The 22,500-nt window shown below is 35.4% G+C and overlaps 1 protein-coding gene across 5 annotated transcripts in view; it reads left to right on the top strand.

The window, feature by feature from the left end:
- LOC135223769 (CD151 antigen-like) overlaps window positions 1-22,500 on the top strand; it is a 144,492-nt gene that overhangs the window by 40,842 nt on the left and 81,150 nt on the right. For all 5 annotated transcript variants that reach the window (XR_010316581.1, XR_010316583.1, XR_010316582.1 and 2 more), the window contains one exon: window positions 4,189-4,308. Coding sequence is in view for 2 of the 5 variants with exons in the window: in XM_064262537.1 (XP_064118607.1) it covers window positions 4,189-4,308 (120 nt within the window). In the remaining 3 variants the exon portion in view is untranslated. The remainder of the gene's footprint in view (window positions 1-4,188; window positions 4,309-22,500) is intronic.

Genomic DNA, 22,500 nt, shown 5'->3' with positions numbered 1-22,500 from the left:
GTCCTCTGTTCTCTCTGTCTTTCTCCTGTCTCTGTATATTTCTGGGTCTTCGTCTACTTTTATTTAGTCCTTCTTCCCATGCACTCTTTAGCCACTCGTCTTCACTGGTTTTCAGATATTGCCCCAGTGCTCTGTTTTCAATGTTGACGCAGTCCTCTATACTTAGTAGTCCTCTCCCTCCTTCCTTTCGTGTTATGTATAGTCTGTCCGTATTTGCTCTTGGTGTAGTGCTTTGTGTATTGTCATTTGTTTCCTGGTTTTTCTGATCTATGCTGCGGAGTTCTGCCTTCGTCCATTCCACTATTCCTGCGCTGTATCTGATTACTGGCACTGCCCATGTGTTTATGGCTTTTATCATATTTCCTCCATTGAGTTTTGACTTGAGTATCGCCTTGAGTCTCTGCATATATTCTTTCCTGATCGTGTCCTTCATCTCTTGGTGTTTTATATCTCCTCCTTCCATTATTCCCAGGTATTTTTTATCCTGTCTCATCTATGTGTTTGATGTTGCTCCCATCTGGTAGCTTTATCCCTTCAGTTCTCGTTACTTTGCCTTTTTGTATGTTGACTAAGGCGCATTTTTCTATTCCAAACTCCATTCTGATGTCCCCAGATACAATCCTTACAGTCTGGATTAGGGTATCTATTTCCTTGATGCTCTTACCATACAGCTTGATGTCGTCCATGAACATCAGATGGTTGATTTTGTTGCCTCTTTTCTTGAGTTGGTACCCGGCATCCATCTTCTGTAGTACTTTTGTCATGGGGAATCATGGCTACTACGAAGAGTAGTGGGGACAGTGAGTCGCCCTGGAAGATCCCTCTCCTGATATTAACCTCTGCTAGTCTTATTCCAGAGCTTGTAAGTATTGTATTCCAGCTTGCGCATTGTATTTTTTGAGGAAGCTGATGGTATTTTCCTCTGCCCCATATATTTTCAGGCATTCTATTAGCCATGTGTGTGGTATCATGTCGAAGGCTTTCTTATAGTCTATCCATGCCATGCTTAGGTTGGTTTTCCTTCTCCTACTGTTCTTCATTACCATTTTGTCTATCAGGAGCTGGTCTTTTGTGCCCCTACACTTCCTTCTGCAGCCTTGCTGTTGGTAGGGGATTGGTGTTTGTCTCCTCTAGGTAGTTGTATAGCCTTTCACTGATGATACCTGTTAGTAACTTCCACATTATTATTGGTAGGTGATAGGCCTGTAGTTACTGGCTATATTTCCCTTACTCTTGTCTTTTTGTACTAAGGATGTTTCTTCCTGTGGTCATCCATTTGGGTGCTTGGTGATTTGAGATACAATGCTGGAGTTGTTCTGCTATTCGTGGGTGTAGGGCCTTGAAGTTTTTGAGCCAGTATCCATGGACGTTCATCGGGACCTGGGGTTTTCCAGTTTGGCATTTTCTTTAGTTGGTGTCTGACTGTGTCTGTCGTGATCTCTGTGAATCTTTGTTTTATTCTCCCTGTTTCTTCTTCCTTGACTTCCTGGAGCCATGTTGCATGTTTGTTGTGTTGATTACCGGATTGCTCCATATGTTTTTCCCAGAGTCTCTTACTTGGTTCGGCTTCAGGAATTTCTGGGTGGTTGTCTTCCCCTCTTAGTTGGCTGTATAGTCCTTTTCTGGTTGGTTCCGAATAGTTTGTTCTGTTGGTATCCATTATTCCTGTTCATGTACCGTTGGATCTTGTTGTGCTTTGGCCTTAAGCCTCTGTTTTACATCTTCTATTGTGTTGTTTTAGTCCCCTCTCTTGTACTTTGTATTTCTCGTTGAGTTCCTCCTTTGTTTTCTTGCTTCTTAGCCTTTTTTCTGCCATCTCTTTCAGTTTACTCAAGTCAGATCTCATCACCATGATTTGCTTTTCCAGGCGCCTTTTCCAAGGAGGTTGCTCTGTTTTGGTTTCTGTTGGGTTGGTTGTGACGGTGGTGTTGGTGTTCGAATCCCCATCAGTTCTGCTACTAATCTTGCTCCTGCATATGTCAAGTTATTTGTTTCTGTGATACTGGTGGTGTGTATTAGGCCCATTATTTCATTGACCTCACTTGTTTTCTCCCTTAATTTCTTGGTGTTGTAGGGCTTTCATGGTGGGGATCTTTGTTCTCTCTGTATCTGGCTCCATCCATTGTCTAATCTTTTCTACCCATTCCGTCCTCTCTGTTACTTCGTCGGTGTTTCTTCGTGTGTCGTTGTTTGATACTTCATCCTCCCTGTCGTCTTCTGTAGCATCGTCTCTCAGTTCGTCTTCGTGTAATTCGTTGTCGTGTGACATTTCCCTTTCCAGTTCTTCTCTTTCTGTTGGGGAGAGCCAGTTCTTTTTCTTTATGTTCCTTACTTGATCTGCCAGCCTCGGCTCTGTTTGGGGGGTGTTATTCTTCATTCCAGATGTTGATCAATCTTCTTCTATATCCTCTCTCCGTCGGGTTGCTTCTGATGTAGCATCTCCATATTTCCTTATTTTCTTCTCTTGTCCATTTCTTCCTTTTTGCCTCTGTAGCTCCAATCTCAGGCTGTTGATTACTTTCGTTGTTGGTGATCAGTTCTGGGAGACGACCTTCCAGTACCTGAACGTCTTCCCCTTCAATTGGGTTGAATACCTGGTTGCCGGACGAAGCTCCTCTGTTGCCAGAGGTTCCATTTACGTCGTTGTCGTTTATTCCTTCATTTCTTTCCATCATTGCTGAGTTTTGCTATTTAACCCATAGCTGGACCCTACCCCATCAGGATAGGTACTTCATTTACGCTGAGTAGACTGAGGAAATTATGGTAAAGATCCTTTCCCAAGGAATCAACGCCGAGGAGAGCGGTCACCCATCCAACGACTGACCAGCCCCAATGTTGCTTAACTTGACTTAAGTCTATTGAAGACCTAACCAACTCCTCCACGGCGCCACATATTATTATTATTATTATTATTATTATTATTATTATTATTATTATTATTATTATTATTATTATTATTATTATTATTATTATTATTATTATTATTATACCTGTGATCTCGTAAACTCTTGTTGATTTTTCATTCTTCGCCCTCTTAATTGCCGTCATATTCTTAGCAGTGTGGCTTTTTCACAAACATCCCCAAACTTGAGTTAACCCATTCGACACTTGCGTCTTTCCTGTCTGCCTCTCTTCCTCTGTCCTCCACGATCATCAAATCCTATTAAATCCAGGTGCTGTGTTCCGACGAGATCTCGCTACTTGCTGCTCCTATTCTGAGATTCGTTTGTTCATAACGTTTCTCATGCCAAATTGACCCTTGACCTTAACTTCAGCAATCATTCTTTGATTTCTCCTTTATATTCATGTTGTTTTTTTTATTCCTTAACTATTATTATATGTTTTACTGTTACTACTGTAAATACCTTTGTTTTTCGTTTTGCTTTCAATGGACCAATTCTCTACGGAGCAACTTATTAGCCCTAAAAGTCTAGTGTGCCTTCACCACCCTCTTCGTATTACTCGCCTTATCTCTCTCTCTCTCTCTCTCTCTCTCTCTCTCAAGTCATTAGTAATGCAGGGGATGTAATGCTACTCAAAAGTGCCATGACCCCTGACCTTAACTTCAGCAACTATTCTTCGATTTCTCCTTTATATTCATGTAGTTTTTTTATTCCTTAAATATTATTATATTTTCTACCGTTAATACCTTTGTTTTTCGTTTGCCTTTAGTGGACTAATTTTGTAATTAGGCTTACTTTACGCATTAATAATAATAATAATAATAATAATAATAATAATAATAATAGTTTTGTTGAAAACAATGGCTAAACTTGTCCTTTTCTTTTACGCTTTTTGTACCTTCTTTTTACCCTTCAGTCACCGCAAAGACTCAGTGGCAATAAACTATTTTTTTTTTTATCCTTATACACACACCTCCGGTTAAGAGTCTTCACCCTAAGTCCTCAGACCATTTCCATCAATCTGGCATGGGGTTTGCAGCTCCATACCTTATACCATTATTGTAAAAACAGGAGAATATTTATATTATATATATATGTATATATATATGTGTGTGTGTGTGTGTGTGCGTGTGCATGTACGTGTATAGAATCTCCTTGTTAATGCAAAACAGACTCATGGAAATTAATCATTCCAAAAACATCATTTCCGAGCGCTTACTGTCTCATTGAATCGCATCACGAGATGTTTAATTTAATTTGCTCTTTTCCTTCTCCTCCTCCTCAGGCATCTGGATGGGCTGTGCTGGCCGTGGGCGTGCATCTGATGTCTGGAGAGAACGGACGCCATTATGCCATCATGTTGCTCGGGAAGACACATCCAGGGACGGACGACGTGCCGCCTCCGGTAAGTTCCCGCGACACCTTTGGTAAATTGCTGTCTGAGCCGCGGCCCATGAAGCTTTCAGCCACGGCCCGGTGGTGGCCTTTCGTAAAGCATTGCCATGCGGCCGATGATGGCTAACATTTACCTTAAATCAAGGAAATGAAAACTACTGAGGCTAGAGGGTTGCAATTTTGTATGTTTGATGATTGGAGGGTGGATGATTAACGTACCAATTTGCAGCCCTCTAGCCTCACTAGTTTTTAAGATCTGAGGGCGGAGAGACGAAAAGCCATCTTTCAGTAGTTTCCTTTTTAAGAAAACTAAAGCTGGAATTTCTGAAAATCCCATGTCATACTTTCCATTAAAAGATGTTTTCGTATGATTGTGAATCTGAAGTTATTTTTGTCTTTTGGGAAAATGGAACACACTGTTACTTATTATTTTTCAGCCGTGGCTGCTACCCTTTTCATTCTTTTTGCTGTACCCCCGTTCATATTCTCTTTCTTCCACATCACTTTCCACCCTCTCCTAACAATTATTTCAAAGTGCAACTGCTTTGAGGTTTTCCTCCTGTTACACCTTTCAGACCTTCTCCATGGCAGTTTCCGTTTCAGCGCTGATTGACCTTACAGGTCCCAGTTCTTGGCCTCTGAGCTTAAATGCTATATTCAATATTGTATTTTCCAATTAAAACGTTTGTCTTGTCTCTGTGGCTGGTGTTCTCATTGTTCTGATAGTTCCAGAGAACATATTTTATGTCCATCGAGAGAGGACGCATTTCTCACCATTCCAGAATATAGGAATGGAATATAGAAATCTGGCTCAATCCCAAGCGCTGGGACCCACGAGGGCATTCGTCGCTGAAAGAGAAACTGATAGTAGAAAGGTTCGAAAGGTGTATAGCAGGAAGAAAACTTCAAAGCAATTGCACTAAGACACAATTGTTAGGAGACGGTGGAAAGTCAGATGGAAGAAAGAGAATGTGAACGTAGGTACAATAAAAAAGAATGAAAGGGGGTTTCATTTTCATTTTAGATCTTTCGTGTAATTGTTTCTTCATTTTGAAGCGAGCCCCAACGTTCAGTGTGTTCATTTCCGACTGATCCTATCTCTGGTATACTTCACCCTTTCATTCCCGAGTTTCTTTACAGCGGTACGTTAATTTTCCTTCATTCCGAAATGAGACCATGTCAGATGTTTGTTCCCACGTCATTCTTGGCCATTCCAACGTTGGAATCTGTTGGATTCCCAAAAGAATCCAACTTCTTATCATCAGCAACATCGCAGGCATTAAAGTGTTACTGCAGATTAGTAGCGAAGGTAACTCCATCCGTGTCTAATAGGTGTTAAATCCTTATTACACGCAAGATCGTCCGATAAACACCACCGGAGAGAGAGAGAGAGAGAGAGAGAGAGAGAGAGAGAGAGAGAGAGAGAGAGAAATTGCTAATCGAACAGACTGGAGTGTAATCTCGGGGAGTGATGGATTTGCCAATTGATTTGTTACCCTTGGCTTTTCCATACCGACAGATATTAAGCGCGCACACACACACACACACACACTCATATCATATATATATATATATATATATATATATATATATATATAATATATATATTATATATATATATATATATATATATATATATATATATATATATACATGAGTGTGTGTGTATGTATATATATATATATATATATATATATATATATATATATATATATATTTACATTTAGATATATTTGTATATAATATTGTATACAATACTGTTCATATATACCTATGTATATATTTATGTGTACACGTAGACAAGAGAATAAAACTCAAAATCCACTTTTTTTTTGTATCTGAACATTGCGTTCTACATGATATGGAATAAAAAAAGCCATAAATGTAACTAGCGGACCGAAATTTTTTCTGTTGAGTAGGAAAACGTGTGTGCGTGCCTATGTATGTCCCTGTAAGGGAGAGAGAGAGAGAGAGAGAGAGAGAGAGAGAGAGAAGATTGCATGCCTGGAATACCTAGCTGGAAGTCCACGCTATTCATATTGCTGAATAGACTCCAATTTTCTTCCCAAGGATATTTTGTCACCTTTTTTCTATTTTTTCTTTTTTCCTTGCTTTTTTTTCTCAAATAGACGACCTTTTATAAGATGTTCTGCCCCTGAATATCTGCAAATGAAGGGGATTTTCTTTGACTTGTGCACTCACATTCCAGATGCCACCTGCCACATGTGAGATGAGGCTGGTTTTTCAGTCAAACGCAAGATGGTATAATTATTATTTTTGTTCGGGGCATTCTATCAGTTCGATGTTTCTGTGGGTCGTTATCAAATTAAATGTACGTTTTTATTCCTCTACGTTGGCGTACGTTGTTTGTTCACTTAAACGCAAAATGGTATATTTATCCTTTTTGTTCACAGTAACAGTATTTATTTAAGTAAAACGCAAAATGGTATATTTATTATTCTTGTTCACAGTAACCATATTCATTCAAGTGAGACGCAAACTGGTATATTTATCATTTTTGTTCACAGTAACCATATTTATTTAAGTAAAACGCAAATAATACATTTGTTATTCTTGTTCACAGTAACCATATTTATTCAAGAAAAACGAAAAATGGTATATTTATCATTTTTGTTCACAGTAACAGTATTTATTTAAGTAAAACGCAAAATGGTATATTTATTATTCTTGTTCACAGTAACCATATTTATTCAAGTAAAACGCAAAATGGTATATTTATTATTCTTGTTCACAGTAACCATATTCATTCAAGTAAAACGCAAATTGGTATATTTATCATTTTTGTTCACAGTAACCATATTTATTCAAGTTAAACGCAAATGACATATTTGTTATTCTTGTTCACAGTAACCATATTTATTCAATAAAAACGAAAAATGGTATATTTATCTCTATTTTTTTCACAGTAACCATATTCATTCAAGTGAGACGAAAAATGGTACATTTATCATTTTTGTTCACAGTAACCATATTTATTCAAGTATAACGCAAAATGATATATTTATTATTCTTGTTCACAGTAACCATATTTATTCAAGTATAACGCAAAATGATATATTCATTATTCTTGTTCACAGTAACCATATTTATTCAAGTATAACGCAAAATGATATATTCATTATTCTTGTTCACAGTAACCATATTTATTCAAGTATAACGCTAAATGGTATATTCATCATTCTTATTCACAGTAACCATATTTATTCAAGCATAACGCAAAATGATATATTTATTATTCTTGTTCACAGTAACCGTATCTATTCAAGTACAGTGTCGGTTAGAAGGTGATCATGGAAATAGAGAAACTGATTTAATTTCCAATTTGGATTTTCGAAATAATATCAAAGGAAAAATCGAATCCAGAAATAGACGACTAATGAGAACTCGGAGCCTTTATTCTGCACCGACATATTTGCCTTATATTGACAACTCTCTTCATTATGACAATTAAGTCCTTCTCCATTTTTCTTTCACCTTCCTTCGTAGCGCCTCAGTGGCGTGATGGGTATGGTCTTTGCCTGCCACCTCGGTGGCCGCGAGTTCGATTCTCCGGCATTCCACTGAGGGGTTAGAGATGTGTATTTCTGGTGATAGAAGTTCACTCTCGACGTGGTTCGGAAGTCACGTAAAGCCGTTGGTCCCGTTGCTGAATAACCACTGGTTCCATGCATCGTAAAAACACCCATACAAACAAACGAAAACCTTCGTTCGTCCCGCTCTTGAGTAGTAGGCATCTTTCAATCAATCCCTTCATGACCGAGTTACTTTATATCTCTAATCTCTCTCTCTCTCTCTCTCTCTCTCTCTCTCTCTCTCTCTCTATCTGTAATACATTCCTCCTCCTTCGTCGGTTATGTTAAATTCACAGCAATAACATATTTTGGTTTTACTTTCGATGTCTGTCTTTTTCTGTATACTTTCGTCATATTACTGTGTCTTTGAAAGCATTCTAATGTATTTGCAGTCGGCTAATTGTTCGTGGATTTTTCCACATCTGGTGTAAAGTAATGTTCAGAGGTAAAAGATAAAAAAGGTGGGTTTAAACGGTTTATTCTCCTGTAGAACACACACATAACATATATATATTATATAATATATATATATATATATATATATATATATATACATTTATATATGTACGTGTTATGTATGTATATGTATGTATATAAATATTTGTGTGCATGTTATATTGTATTCAGTAAACAGCAGGGTCCATAAAAAAACCTTCATAAAATCCATGGTTTATTCATAAGAAGAAACGTTTCGCACGATAATCTCAGTACATCACCATGTCTGTAACATTTAAACATACTCATTAAAAACATTATGAATGACAATAACGTGAAAAAAACCCATCAAATTATTAATTATATAAAAAATGAAAAAATGTATGCGTTAACTTTACTTGAAAAAAGTCAAGATTTGTTTATAAATAAGTTAAAGATAGACCCAGTCTTCAATTAGGCTATTTTGAACCTTTTAATACTGTATATATATGTATATATATATATATATATATATATATATATATATATAATATATATAATTTATATATAATATATATATGTGTGTGTCTTATATCTGTAAGTATATAAAAAAGTTCATGGTCATGATATACCCAGTCACCATTAGGCAGGATCTCATTTTTCATCCATATTGGCGAGTTCTTTTATTCGCCTTATTACTTGTTATCCTTTTATTTCTTCTAGGTTCTTCTCTGGCCTTTTACTGTCACCGAGTTCGTTTCATTTTCAGTTTATCTCTTCTAGTAACTGAGTATTCCGTCTCCTCTTTTATTAAAAAAAAAAAAACGGGGGGGGGGGCTCGTTCTGCACCCTTCTCTTGGCCTGTACGATCCTCATGAAATCTGAGTTTTGACATTTCATCATCTTGGAAAACCATTAAAGAGGCATTTCGACTTACGAAAAGCCAGAGCGGCATCGATCTCCCTCTCCTCTCTCTCTCTCTCTCTCTCTCTCTCTCTCTCTCTCTCTCTATCTTGTATAAGTTGGTAGTGGTAGATTTAATTTCCGCGGCACTATCTCCAATGATGTGAATTTTGCATAAGATTGAGAGTGAGGGTAATACTACTTATACCTGAAAAGATTAGCACTCTTGGCTAGTTTTTTTTAACTGATTCGTCATCATACTCATGCATATATGTATTTATACATTTTTATTTGTTTGTTATAATTTGTTATTATTTGGTTTTCCTCTCTTTGTTGAAAGCCCTGCTTTTGAATTGTCTTCAGACGTTGGTTCTTTGAAATGCTAGATAATAATAATAATAATAATAATAATAATAATAATAATAATAATAATAATAATACATAGCGTCAAGAGTGACAGCTGTATCAGGTGCATTCAGATTATACAGGGTTTCGTCTGTCTTTCTAACAATTACTTTTTTCAGGGAGAGGGGAAATAGTTGCAAACTTTCGTAATTTCATCGAGGACGAATACGTTATAACAGTTGTAGTTACTTAATAAAAGTTACAGTTATCCTTTGTCGAATTACATGCTGAATGTAGTAACCCCCAAAAAAGTTGTTAGATAGACAACACTGTATAAACTGAATGAAACTGATGCAATTTAGCCATATTCTCTTTCTCTCTAAACTCTCGCGCTTTTGACGGCAGTGATGCCTCACTGCTGGGGTGTCACCACAGGGTCATATCATTGCAGAGGGGTTTTGTTTAACCAGCAATGAGCGCCTTCCCTCTGCTCATTGGCGCTGCTCACCAAAGCAATAAGGTTTCCTAAAGTCTTGTTCGGAATTTCTGAATATATATATATATATATTCAGAATTTAGAATTTCTTGAAACAGGGTTTGCAGTTCTCGTATGTCTTCTGGAGGATCTTAAAGTGAATATGTTGCTCTTCGTATTGAAGAATAACTAGTGGTTGGATGGTCCTTTGATAGGCCGTATCATTTCTTCAGATTTTGGACGGTCCCTTTTATGAACCAGAGATTCTGTTTCCTCCAAAAGCTTTTGTTTTTATTTCTTGTTGTGCTTGATGGGAGAGTCTGTTTAGTTGTCGAGGCTGAGTAAAAGACGCCTGATGCTGATGTAAAAGATTGAAGTGGCTTTGTTTTTTGGTGTTTGAACACCATTAATTTTGTGGTAAAAAAAAATATGTTTTTTGATTAAGATCATTCTTGATACGTATTGAGGATCGCGCATAAGTCCTACCAGGATAATTAATATTTTGTGTTTAGGGGATGATACGTTCTTCATATAAGGATTTTATAGCCTATATTGCTACCGCTATTTGCTACGTAGTGGCAATTGGCATAAGGTAAAATATAAGATATTCCCCTCCCCCCCAAAAAAAACGTGCACGTATGAAAGACCTTTGTCTCCATTTTTAAATTCTCTTCAACTCCTGCCTAACTTTGCCTCTTCTGTAGATGTTAGTTTGGACATTATTCACAGATTAGGAGAACTATATGGTGCCCACTCTTTCTTGCTTTAGTGAAATGTAGTGCGTTTTCTTTTGCAGGTTATATGGTATAATCGGATGTCTGTTAACTTGAGAATAAGTCATGATCTCATTATGTTCTTGTGCCCCATATGTTTCCTAGATTTACCAATCGGCATTTTTTTTATCATATGGGCAGAGGATACTTCATGAAAATTAAGTTAGATATGTTCAGTGATACTACTAGATTTATTTACAATTATTCAATTATTTTCACAGTTATTCAACAGCATCTATATTTTCGCTTACTCTGGGAATAAGCCTACAAACTTCTTTGTTGTTGTTGTTGTTCTTGTTCTTGTTGGGTAGGAAATGTCTATGGAAAAGTCTAAAAGGGTCCGAAAAAGGTGTTTCGCGTTGAGTTAAAGTTACAGAAATTTCAGGATAGGACATTTATGGTTTATTTATTAGAATGAAAATTTAAAAAAAAATTAAAAAGTGTGCATGTTAAACATTACAGAATAATTATTTCTCATAAAACAACGTATTTATTTTAATTTTCGTTGGTGAAACAACGTGTTTGACAATAGATTTTAGCATGCGTCGCGAGTAAGCTGGGGGTCGGATCACGCCTTGTTATCTTTCATACTGAAGGTACTTCATAAAAATTAAGTTAGATATGTTTAGTGATGCTACTAGAATTATAAACATAGCTATTATATTATATTTATTATATATATATATATATATTATTATATTATATTATTTATTATATATTATTATATATATAATGTATTATATTATATTATATTATAGGAATTATTTGCCCCTATCAATATTTTTATCTTTCTCACCGATGATACCACATGTTCAATGATACTCTTACAATGTATAACAAAGCTATATTTTACATTACAGTACGTCCTACCGACGCTAAAACAGACTTTATGAATTGAAATTGTCGTTCTCAAGACGACGACAATTAACCAAGTTTTAACTAGATGAGGGCCGCCTCACGGGAAACGATGGCACTCGGTCTCATTAATGAGAAGCCGATGCTGATAATGAGATGGAAAGAACTCGTGGGTAATTTGGAATTTGTCGCTCCGAAATTACGGTATCTTTAATGAACTTTTGATGAGTGCGTTTAGTAGTAGTGATGGTTATGACGCTTTCAAATAAGCACCTTATGAAAACTGGTGGTGAGACATATAAAACATATATAAAACATATATATATATATATATATATATATATATATATATATATATATATATATGTTTTTATATTAAAAATTTTAAGCTACAAAAATATCGTTTAATATCCAATTCACTATTCATCGGGAATAAATAACTCCAAAAGGGCGTATTACGAGTGATAGATATATGCTTCGTCACCCTTGGGATTCGAACGGCTGCCTGATTTAGAAACAAAGATAGACAATGACTTTGACCACTGAGCCATCAGAAACAGAAATATATACACACACACATATATATAAATTATATATATATATATATATATATATATATATGTATATAGTATATATATATATATATATATATACGTATATATATATATATATTATATATATATATATATATATATATATATATATATATATATATTATGTATGTAATTTAATCACCATGTAACTCATACTTTCATTTTTATATTTCAGTTTTACGTTTGCCAACAAAGAACTGTAGTTTCAAGTATTATGACGGGAATGACTAATGTGTGTGTGTGTGTGTGTGTGTATTCATCTGTGTGAAGTTGCCCATGATTAGCTGCTTTGTTGTGGATGTAGAAAGGTTATTCCAGTCTCTTCGCTACTTAACATTCAGTATGTCGCATTGTTTTTTTTTTTTTTTTTTTGTAGGTATGCATAGGCCTGCTCCCTCCCAGGAGAGACACGTCTGAGACTTGAATAGCAAGTCGAAAATGTTTGGACCAAAAAAAATATATATTGAAATTGACGCGTCCCTTGCAGTTGTCTTCGTGAATACATAATCTGTTCCCTTTGTAGCAACAAGCCATGGACTTCGAATAACTTTGAGGGTTATTTTTTGCTGGCTTTTTGCCAGCACGAGATTTGCTCTTCTGGAAGTCTGGAATGTATATTTCAAGTGTTATATATACCTAACTGCATGTAGTTTTTGCTGTGCAATTGTCACTAGTCTATGTTCAAATCCTTCACTGTGTTTGAACGCGTTCCGATTTATGGGAAATGATATATTTTTATCGAAATTTACGTTAATTTTATCTGTGATTGGTACACTGGGATTCAAACTTAATTCGACAGGATTTGATGAGACCTAGAATAACTGCAACTCAGGGGATCTTTTGCATGTTCGATTGTTTGTTTGTGTATTCACTGGAGTACAGTAACATACTCTACGTGTAAGACTTTTCTACTCAATAGGAGAGACCAATATTCCTTTGCCTGTGTTTTTCATCCTAAATGTTACAATACCTCTGCTTACCAATTCCCATTTTCTTTTTCGTGATCTCATAATCATCATTATCATCATCTTCGTCATCTCCAGCCTTCCTTTATTCCTTTATTCGCTAGCTTTAGATGATACTGTAAATGTGCGTGAAAGTGAGGGAAGATTACTTAGCTATAGTTACTAGAAAGTTAGTAGATAGGATGGCCAAAAGGGACGTCTAGACCTCAGTGAGCTGTGATTGATTAATTATCTCTCTCTGTCTCTCTCTCTCTTAGTCTGTCTCTCTCTCTCTCTCTCTTTCTCTTCACACACACACACACACACATATATATATATATATATATATATATATATATAATATATATATATATATATATTATATATAATATATATATAATTATATATATATGGTTCTAGGTCTTTTCGCCGCAGGTCTTTTCGCCGACGGAAATTTTCGCCACCGGTCCTTTTGCCGCAGGTTTTTTTGCCGTTAGAACTTTTTGCCGTGTGGATTTTTGGCCGCAGAATTGAAAAAAGAAAAGCCCATTAAAGAAAAAAAAAAGAAAAGAGTAGAGAAACAAAATGGCCCAAGGCACACACTCTATCTTGATAATCATATCTTTTCATTTATTCATTTAAATAATTACGTTACAAGTAGTTTCAATACTATAAACATTTCAAAACAACAAGCGTTAAAAAAAATACATTACAACTAGCTTCAATACTTTGATATTTTAAACTTGCAGTGTTTAAACTGCATTAGATAACATGCAGCATCGTCTAAATGCGCAGAAGCATTGGCAATTATTGACCTGGCATATGATTGTGATTCAGAAGCACTCTCTTTTATTTTGGCTAAGGAAGCATACACTGCTGGTTTTGATGGGTTTGCTGGATGGCTATGATCACCTACTTTTTTGTATATTTCTATATCACCTTCACTTTCAATTCCTGTGTGGACTCTCGCCTTACACGTTTTAACTTCAGACTTCTAATACTTCTTATTTTCGTTAGCTCTGTCTATTCGATAAACGAAATTATTTTCGTCTACTAACTTTTTCCCTCCCCGGCTAGTTTTAACAGTACTATACGCCATTATACAAGCGCTTCAATAATAATGAAATATAAACGTAAGGTCTCTAGTGAAGAAAACAACGTATTTTTTTGTTTAACGATTGCTGTTTTGAAATGTTTATAGTATTGAGAGAGGAAGAGAGAGAGAGAGAGAGAGAGCGAGAGAGAGAGAATTTTATTTTCATGGCCACTGGCAGTTTAAATACTGCTAGTTTAAAATATCAAAGTATTGAAGCTAGTTGTAATGTATTTTTTTTTAACGCTTGTTGTTTTGAAATGTTTACAGTATTGAAACTACTTGTAATGTAATTATTTAAATGGTTCCTTTTGTTTCTCTACTCTTTTGTTTTTTTTTTTTTTCTTTCACGCGGTTAATGGCCTTTTTTTTTCAATTCTGCGGCCAAAAATCCTCACGGCAAAAAGTGCTAACGGCGAAAAGACCGGCGGCGGAAAAAACTTAATATATTAATATATATATATATATAGTATATATATATATATATATCATATATATATAATGTTTTATATATACACACACACACATATATATATATATATATTATATATATATAATTTTTATATATATACTTATACATACTATATAAATATAGGTCATATCACATTGCCGTGATTCATATACATATATCAAGCTACAAATGTCCTTTAATATCTAATTCGCTCTACCTCGGGAATTAATATATTTTCATATATGTTTAACCGAAGGGGAATTTTTTTAGGGCGATAATAGATTTGCTGGCTCACGGGCGCGAACCATGGACACCTTCAAATCCAGGACGACAGTGAAGCCTTAACTTAACCCATCCCGTCGTACGTGAGCCGGCAAATCTATTATCGCCTAAAAATTCCCCTTCGGTTAAACATATATGAGAATATAATAATTCCGCAAGTAGAGCGAATTAGATATCAAAGGACATTTGTAGCTCGATATATATATATATATATATGAATTATATATATATATATATATATATATATAAATATATATAATATATATATTAAGTAAACGGATAAACATTTTTCCGTCTCCTTGGCTTCCTTGGACCTTCGGCTGCTTGAGAGAGAGAGAGAGAGAGAGAGAGAGAGAGAGACGCGCTCGACCTCCTTCCTTCTAAGGATTCCGGGTCAGATTGGGCCGGCATCAAATGACGGCCGGATTATCTCCTTTTTAAAAAGAGATCCGAAAATAAATGTTCTACCGCATTCAGATGTAAATGGATTTCTTAATAGCTTCTTTGTGTAGACTTTACATGTGTGTTTCTTTTTTTTTTCGGGAGAAGTGAGATGTATTAGGTGAAAGAATAAATAAATGAAATCAAGTTTCATTTATTTATTCTTCGCGAAGGCCTGTCCACACTAGGAAACATTGTTTGGAAACAAAGTTTACAAACAATTTGGAAACTGTTTGCAAACACTTTTTACCGTATAATTCTTTCCTATCCATAATGGAAAACATTTAATGTATCTGTGTGTATATGCACACATATGCACATGTATAAGATATGTATGTGTATATAGTAAATATACGTGTATATATTTGTATATATGAATACATATACATTACATATATTAAAATATCTAATATACACTTATACGTACGTACTTGTATATTTGTACATACTCGTATATGTGTGTGTACATATTCTGATTTACATATGTACATGTACATACTTACATATGTAGATGTGCATAAGTATATATTTATATGTACATGTCACATATGCATAAATATAAACATATGTATATGTACACATGTGCATGTGTGTGTGAGATACTCCTTTTTCTAAAAACATCCTCACCCATCTCTCTTTCTTTCTTTTATCCCTCCTCGAGTGCTTTGTTTAAAACTGCCAAGTAGATTACTACAGAGGTTACTGCACCAACAGGCATCCTGACGACAGCTGAGGTCTGGACGGGAAACGTTGCTTGCAAACAGTTTCCAATCTGTTTGTAAACAGTTTCCAAACAATGTTTCCTAGTGTGGACAGGGCTTGAGAAACGACTTTATTTATGCTTCGGGAGAAAAATGATGTATTAGATGAGATCAAGGGTAATTTATTTATGCTTCGAGAGAATAATTATGGATTACATTAAATTAAGGATGAGAGTTTGCATCCTTTGAAGGGCCTATTTCAACCACTCCTTAATCCGCACCATAAATAAGACCCTTTACTGTTCACGAAGACTGAAACTAAAGAGAATTAATGATGATCTTAGTGGAGAAACTAATCCACAGTTATTTATAAGTTCATATATTTAAAGAGAAATCAGGTAACTCGAGTAACCGATGCTGACGGCGCCTATGCTGTTGATGACCATCAGAAAGACCGTATCAGGCACGGACTAGTTAGACCAGGGGTTTTCCAGGGGGTACGCCCTCCCCATGGCGCTCGAATGAATGTTAGATGCGGACTTTCAATGTGCTTTAGCAAAAATTGCTCCTCGACCAACTAAGATAGTTAATGAAACTTCTCATAACCACAATGCCTCTTAATTTCTCGAATTTTTCAAGCTTTTTGGATACACCTGTTATTCCAAAGCCTAAAATCCAAATGCAAGAATTATGAAGTAATTCTGACGTCCGTTGCAGGATTCGAACCCGCATGTAGTCTCAGAACGAGGTCACGTAACCTGCCCTTAATAAGGATTTAATGAAAAATTAGATATTTGGGAAACACAGTAAATTAGTAACATCTTTTGAGTATAAGAATCACCAAGAGAGAGAGAGAGAGAGAGAGAGAGAGAGAGAGAGAGAGAGAGAGAATATCACAACTCACTGGCGATAGATTACTTTTCTCGATCAGATGAAGATCTGTCGCAAACAGCAACTGTTACGTTGGAGACAAAATCGACTTATGAATAAATCTCATATATAAACTGTTATTCAGTCAATTCCTCTAAATTATAGTTTTTACTTCCTCGTGTGGTATTCACCTTTCCACTATAAGAGTTTCTTTTTTTTTAATTTATGTAATTTAATTTTATTTACTTGTTTTATTTATTTATTTATTTATTTATTTATTTGTTTATTTTTTTTTTTTTGTCAGGTTCGACACCCGTGGACATTTGGTTCGCGTCCAAACTTTCGCGTGATTAGGGATTTTTGAAGACCATCAATCCTAACAACGGGTTTCTCGGTTCCACTTTGCTGCTTCTTTCTCTGCATCTTTTCCCGCTTCTGTTGCGGTGGGGATGGTGGGGGGGGGGGGGCCGTGGTTTTTTTGGGGGTCCGGTGGGGGGGGGGTGTGGTCTATGTTTCTGACAGCTTTCCTCCACCTGGCTCCGTCAAAACACATCGTCCTCTGACGATTGCTCCTCTCTCTCAGATCTTCTATAATAATCATACCCATCCACTTCACTGCTTAGCCCCCAGCCCCCCCCCCCCCCCCCTCTCTCTCTCTCTCTCTCTCACTCTCTCTCTCTCTCTCTCACCAGCCACCTCCTCTTCCATCTGCATCACGCCTCAGTGTCGTGATCGGTATGGTCTTGACCTGCCACCTCGGTGGCCGCGATTTCGATTCTCCGGCATTCCATTGAGGTGTTGGAGATATGTATTTCTGGTGATGGAAATTCACTCTTGACGTGGTTCGGAAGTCACGTAAAGCCGTTGGTCCCGTTGCTGAATAACCACTGGTTCCATGCAACGTAAAGACACCATACAAATAAACAAACAAATTTATGTCTCACCCCTTCTCATCACATGGTCATACCACTGCAGTCTTCTTTCTTCCCTCGGCCCTCCTTTTTTATTGCTACGGTAATCATTTTCTCTCAGTTATAATCTTGTGTTATTTGGATGGAAATTTCCGACGACATCTAATTCTGTAGTTAGCACGAAACCACATCTAGAAAGAGGAAATGAGTTTCGTTTGTCATTTTTCCAAGCAGTAATTATCCTCTCTGAGACATCCTCCTTTAAATTAATATTATGCTTTGTATATGTATATATATATAAAACTTCTGCTAATTGTTTGCTTTTTTTTACACAAATACACGAGCAGACGAACAAACACATATATATATATATATGCACAAATATTATATATATATATATATATATATATATATATGTATATATATATATTATATATATATATATATATATATATATATATATATATATATATATATATATATATATATATATGATATTTGTGTATACATATAAATAGTAGTGTATTTGTTTGTCTGCTCGTGTATTTGTATACAAAAAAAAGCAAAAATTTTCTTCGGTGCAATCGAGTTTTCTGATCAGCGTATGTTGCTGTATGACCCGCGGCCCAGCGGCCCATCAAACTTTCAGTCACGTTCAGGTAGTGGCCTGTCCTATGGCGTTGCCAAACGCACGATCATGGCAAACCTTAACCTTAAATAAATTTAAAACTACTGAGGCTAGAGGGCTGCAATTGGGTATGTTTGATGATTGGAGTGTGGATGATGAAAAAATTTGCAGCCCTCTAGCCTCAGCAGTTTTAAAGATCTGAGCGCGGACCGGCAAGGTGGGTGCGGCCGGACAGACAAATAGCCATCTCCATAGTTTTTCAAAAAACGAAAAACGATTCATAAGAGAAGTCGTAGATTTATTGCCATGTGTTAGGGACCGTTATGGCACAATTAGTGGTACAGGGGGAGGATTTTATTGTCAGGTCTTAAATAATTCGACGTAAATCATCGTGAGGTCAGCAACGTCGGAAGCATCTGCAGGATATATCTTCTCCGCAAGAAGAATAAAAGTAGAGAAAACAAAAGGCGCTAATCATGGAATAAACTAAGTTTCATCAGAAGATTGGCAACTTAAGAATCACTAGATATCCTGCCATGTCACTGAAGTGTCCTTATATAAAGGAAAGGATAAAACAGATCGCCGTTAGGCAAATAGGGACTGAAATGAGAGAGCGTAGTGATGATAAGTAAAATACGAAAACGGAAACCAAGCGAATATTAATAGAAAAAAAGAGATCACTAGTAGAAAGCGAAATAGACAAAGCAACGACGGGATATGAGATGGAAGTACAAAATGGAGAGAGAGAGAGAGAGAGAGACTGCTGTTGGCTCTTTTACAATTCGGAAAGCATAAGCGGTTTTCGTTAAACAGGCGAATTTTGATCAGTTTATGGAAATCGTCTCCCAGAAAAAATGGGAACTTTGGAAATGGCGTCATCGTATTCAATTTTTCTTCCTTGGTTTAACTTCTGTCAAAAAAGAAAAAAGAAAAAAAAAAATTTTATATATATATATATATATATATATATATATATATATATATATATATATATATATATAGATATATATATATATATTTGCCTTACATTCGTATTTTACCGCCCTCCCCTCTTTCGTTAAAAGTAACGGGAGGTTCATCATCGGTCCGGAGTTCTAAAAAATAAAAAATAAAAACTTTCCTAATTAAAAACAAAGCCTTCGTAAATCTTTAGTAACCTTAAAAAAAGCAAATGGGTCTTCCCGACATTTTTCTCAACTAGTCTATTAAGGCTTTCTCCTTCTCTCATTACGAAAATGGGCTCATTCGGTCCGATTCGCAAAAGAGTCAATACAGCTCTGTTATTTTTTATATTCCGTCCCATTTGCATCGTAATTTCAGGTCTTGATTTATTCAGATTTTGTTTTTTTAGTAGTTACAAGTCTTTTATCTAACATTCTTATTTCAGTATTCTTGTATATAAACATTTTCATTATTCTTTTTCTACTTTTCAAAATACAAAAATACTTTTAAAAATGCTGCTGGTGAGAGATTTATATATATATATATATATATATATAGATATATATATATATATATATAATATATATATATATATATATATATATATATGTGTGTGTATATATATATATATATATATATATATATATATATATATATATATATATATATATATATACATATATATGATAACAACAACACTCACCAGCAGCATTTTGAAAAGTATTTTGTTATTTTGAAAAAGGGTAGAAAAAGAATAATGAAAAGTTTATTATATATATATATATATATATATATATATATATAGATATATATATATATATAATATATATATTATATATATATATTATATATATACATAACAATCTCCAGCAGCACGTTGAGACCCCGCGGGGTTCTTGGTCTATATATATATATAATATATATATATATATATATATATCTATATATATATATATATATATATATAAAGGGCCCTTTATTCCGGTACCTCTTTCCTTCCACCTGCCCATTCACTTTCTTATGCTTCCTCTCCTCTTGATTACCCCATTGTCCGTCAACCTTTCAAACTTTTCACATGATCAGATCATCTCCAAATACGATGAGCCAAGTTTTACCATTTCATCTACGTATCAGCATATTTCTGTCCGCCTAATGCCCTTATTCACTCCGTGTATGAAGGGACCGTGTAAGAAGGGGGGGAAAAAAAGACAAGCAAAAAATGCGCCGAAACTTCGGCGTAATCGGGTATTCTGTACAGCCGCTATAACATATTATAATCAAGGCCAGGGAAAATACATCTATCTTTTGGTGGTCCCGGCCCATGAAAATTTTAACCACCACCCGGTAATGGTCTTTCCTGGTGTCCGGTCAATTCGTCGACGGCAATTCGTCGTCGCTCAATTGATCGTTGCTCAATTTGTCCCCAAGTCAATTCGTCGTTGGGCAAATCGTCGAGTTCAATTATTTATTTTCGCATTCTCGACACTCCTTTTTTTTTTGTCTTACATATTGGACCCTTTTTGCTTCCTCAAAAAGAAATTGTCTAATGACAATTTTAGTTCACAAGTACTTTTTAAAACTTTGCTCCTTAAAAAAAAGAATTGTCTAACGATATTTTAGTTCAAAAGTACTTTTTAAAACTTTTCTCCTTAAAAAAAGAATTGTCTAACGACAATTTTAGTTTGAAAGTAATTTTTAGAAAATTTGCTTCTAATATTGTATCTTTTTTAGGAAAGGGGAAGTTACAATATAAATACAAAAAAAAAGTGTAGTGTTTATTTTCAGTCAAATTTATAGTACAAGATAATATATAAAGAAAATAGTAGAAAAGTTACAATAAAATTCTTAAAAATATTGGTTAAGCATTTAATTTCTAAAATTTAAGATTGTGTGCGATTGTTTTCTGAAAGGTAATTTTTTGGTTGGGATCATATCTCTCCATGACATTTTTTATACGCAAATTCATGTCTCTATATTTTTTCTTTTGCATTGGCTCATCTCCTTGGATAAATTTCTGCAGTTTGGAACTAGAAAACCTTTCTTCACATTTCAAAACATCTATGAGCTTTCAAATATTTGGATAACTCATATTCACTGTGTCTTTTGGTGCGCTGTGGTAGGCTTCTAAATTATTTGTAGTTCTGGCAATCCCAGACATGCATCTATCCCAAACATTCCAAATAGTTAATGGATATGGTGGTTCAAGACGTCGCCTCCTTTCTCCTCTTCCTCTAAGGGGGCCTATGTAATTATTCTCAAAATAGGAAACTACCGACTGTGGCATATCATCATCATCTACAAGTTCCTCGTAGCCATCGACTACATCATCTACCGGTAAGAAGGCAAGGGCAACAAAACAGCGCATTTTAAGGCTAAAACTTCTTGAACTATATGCTTGTACACATTTTGCCCTAAATGAAACAAGCAGCACGCTAAATTTCAAACGCATGAACTTTAATGTTTAAATTTGTAGCTAGATTTTTAGTGCAATCATGCCATTGGTTGTTTGAAAAAAAAAAAAAAAAAAAAAAAAAAACATATTCATTGTACATTGCTGATGCTGTATAACGCCTAAGAACAAAATACTATCGTAGAAATGTAAGCGGTCAGAAAATTTTGGGGTGGAGTTGTGGGAGGAACAGCTTCGGGGTTGACAGAAAGTTGACGTGTTCAAATGCGGGCTATGGTGTTCTTGTCTTCATAAAATAATAAAGATGTTTATATATCATAATATTCATTTTTTGCATTTCAAAACTTTAGTTGCTGTTGCTGTCGCCTTAATGATTTCTTTCATTGTCTTGCTAGGGCCCTGTGAAGAGAAACATTGAAAAACATTCATTATTATATTACGGCACTGACTGATAAGCCTACTGCCAGCAGCATGTATATGCCTGGTGTTTGAAGTGCCTTCATCTCTGCTTTATTCCATATCGTCTCTTGTGGCCATGGCTGAAATAGGTGAAATCGACGACAGTGAGCCAACTGCTC

The sequence above is a fragment of the Macrobrachium nipponense genome, chromosome 10 (genome assembly GCF_015104395.2).
Source record: "Macrobrachium nipponense isolate FS-2020 chromosome 10, ASM1510439v2, whole genome shotgun sequence".
In the NCBI taxonomy this organism is placed as follows: domain Eukaryota; kingdom Metazoa; phylum Arthropoda; class Malacostraca; order Decapoda; family Palaemonidae; genus Macrobrachium; species Macrobrachium nipponense.
The sequence above is the reverse complement of the archived record's forward strand: the minus strand, read 5'-3'. Positions and strand labels throughout refer to the sequence as shown.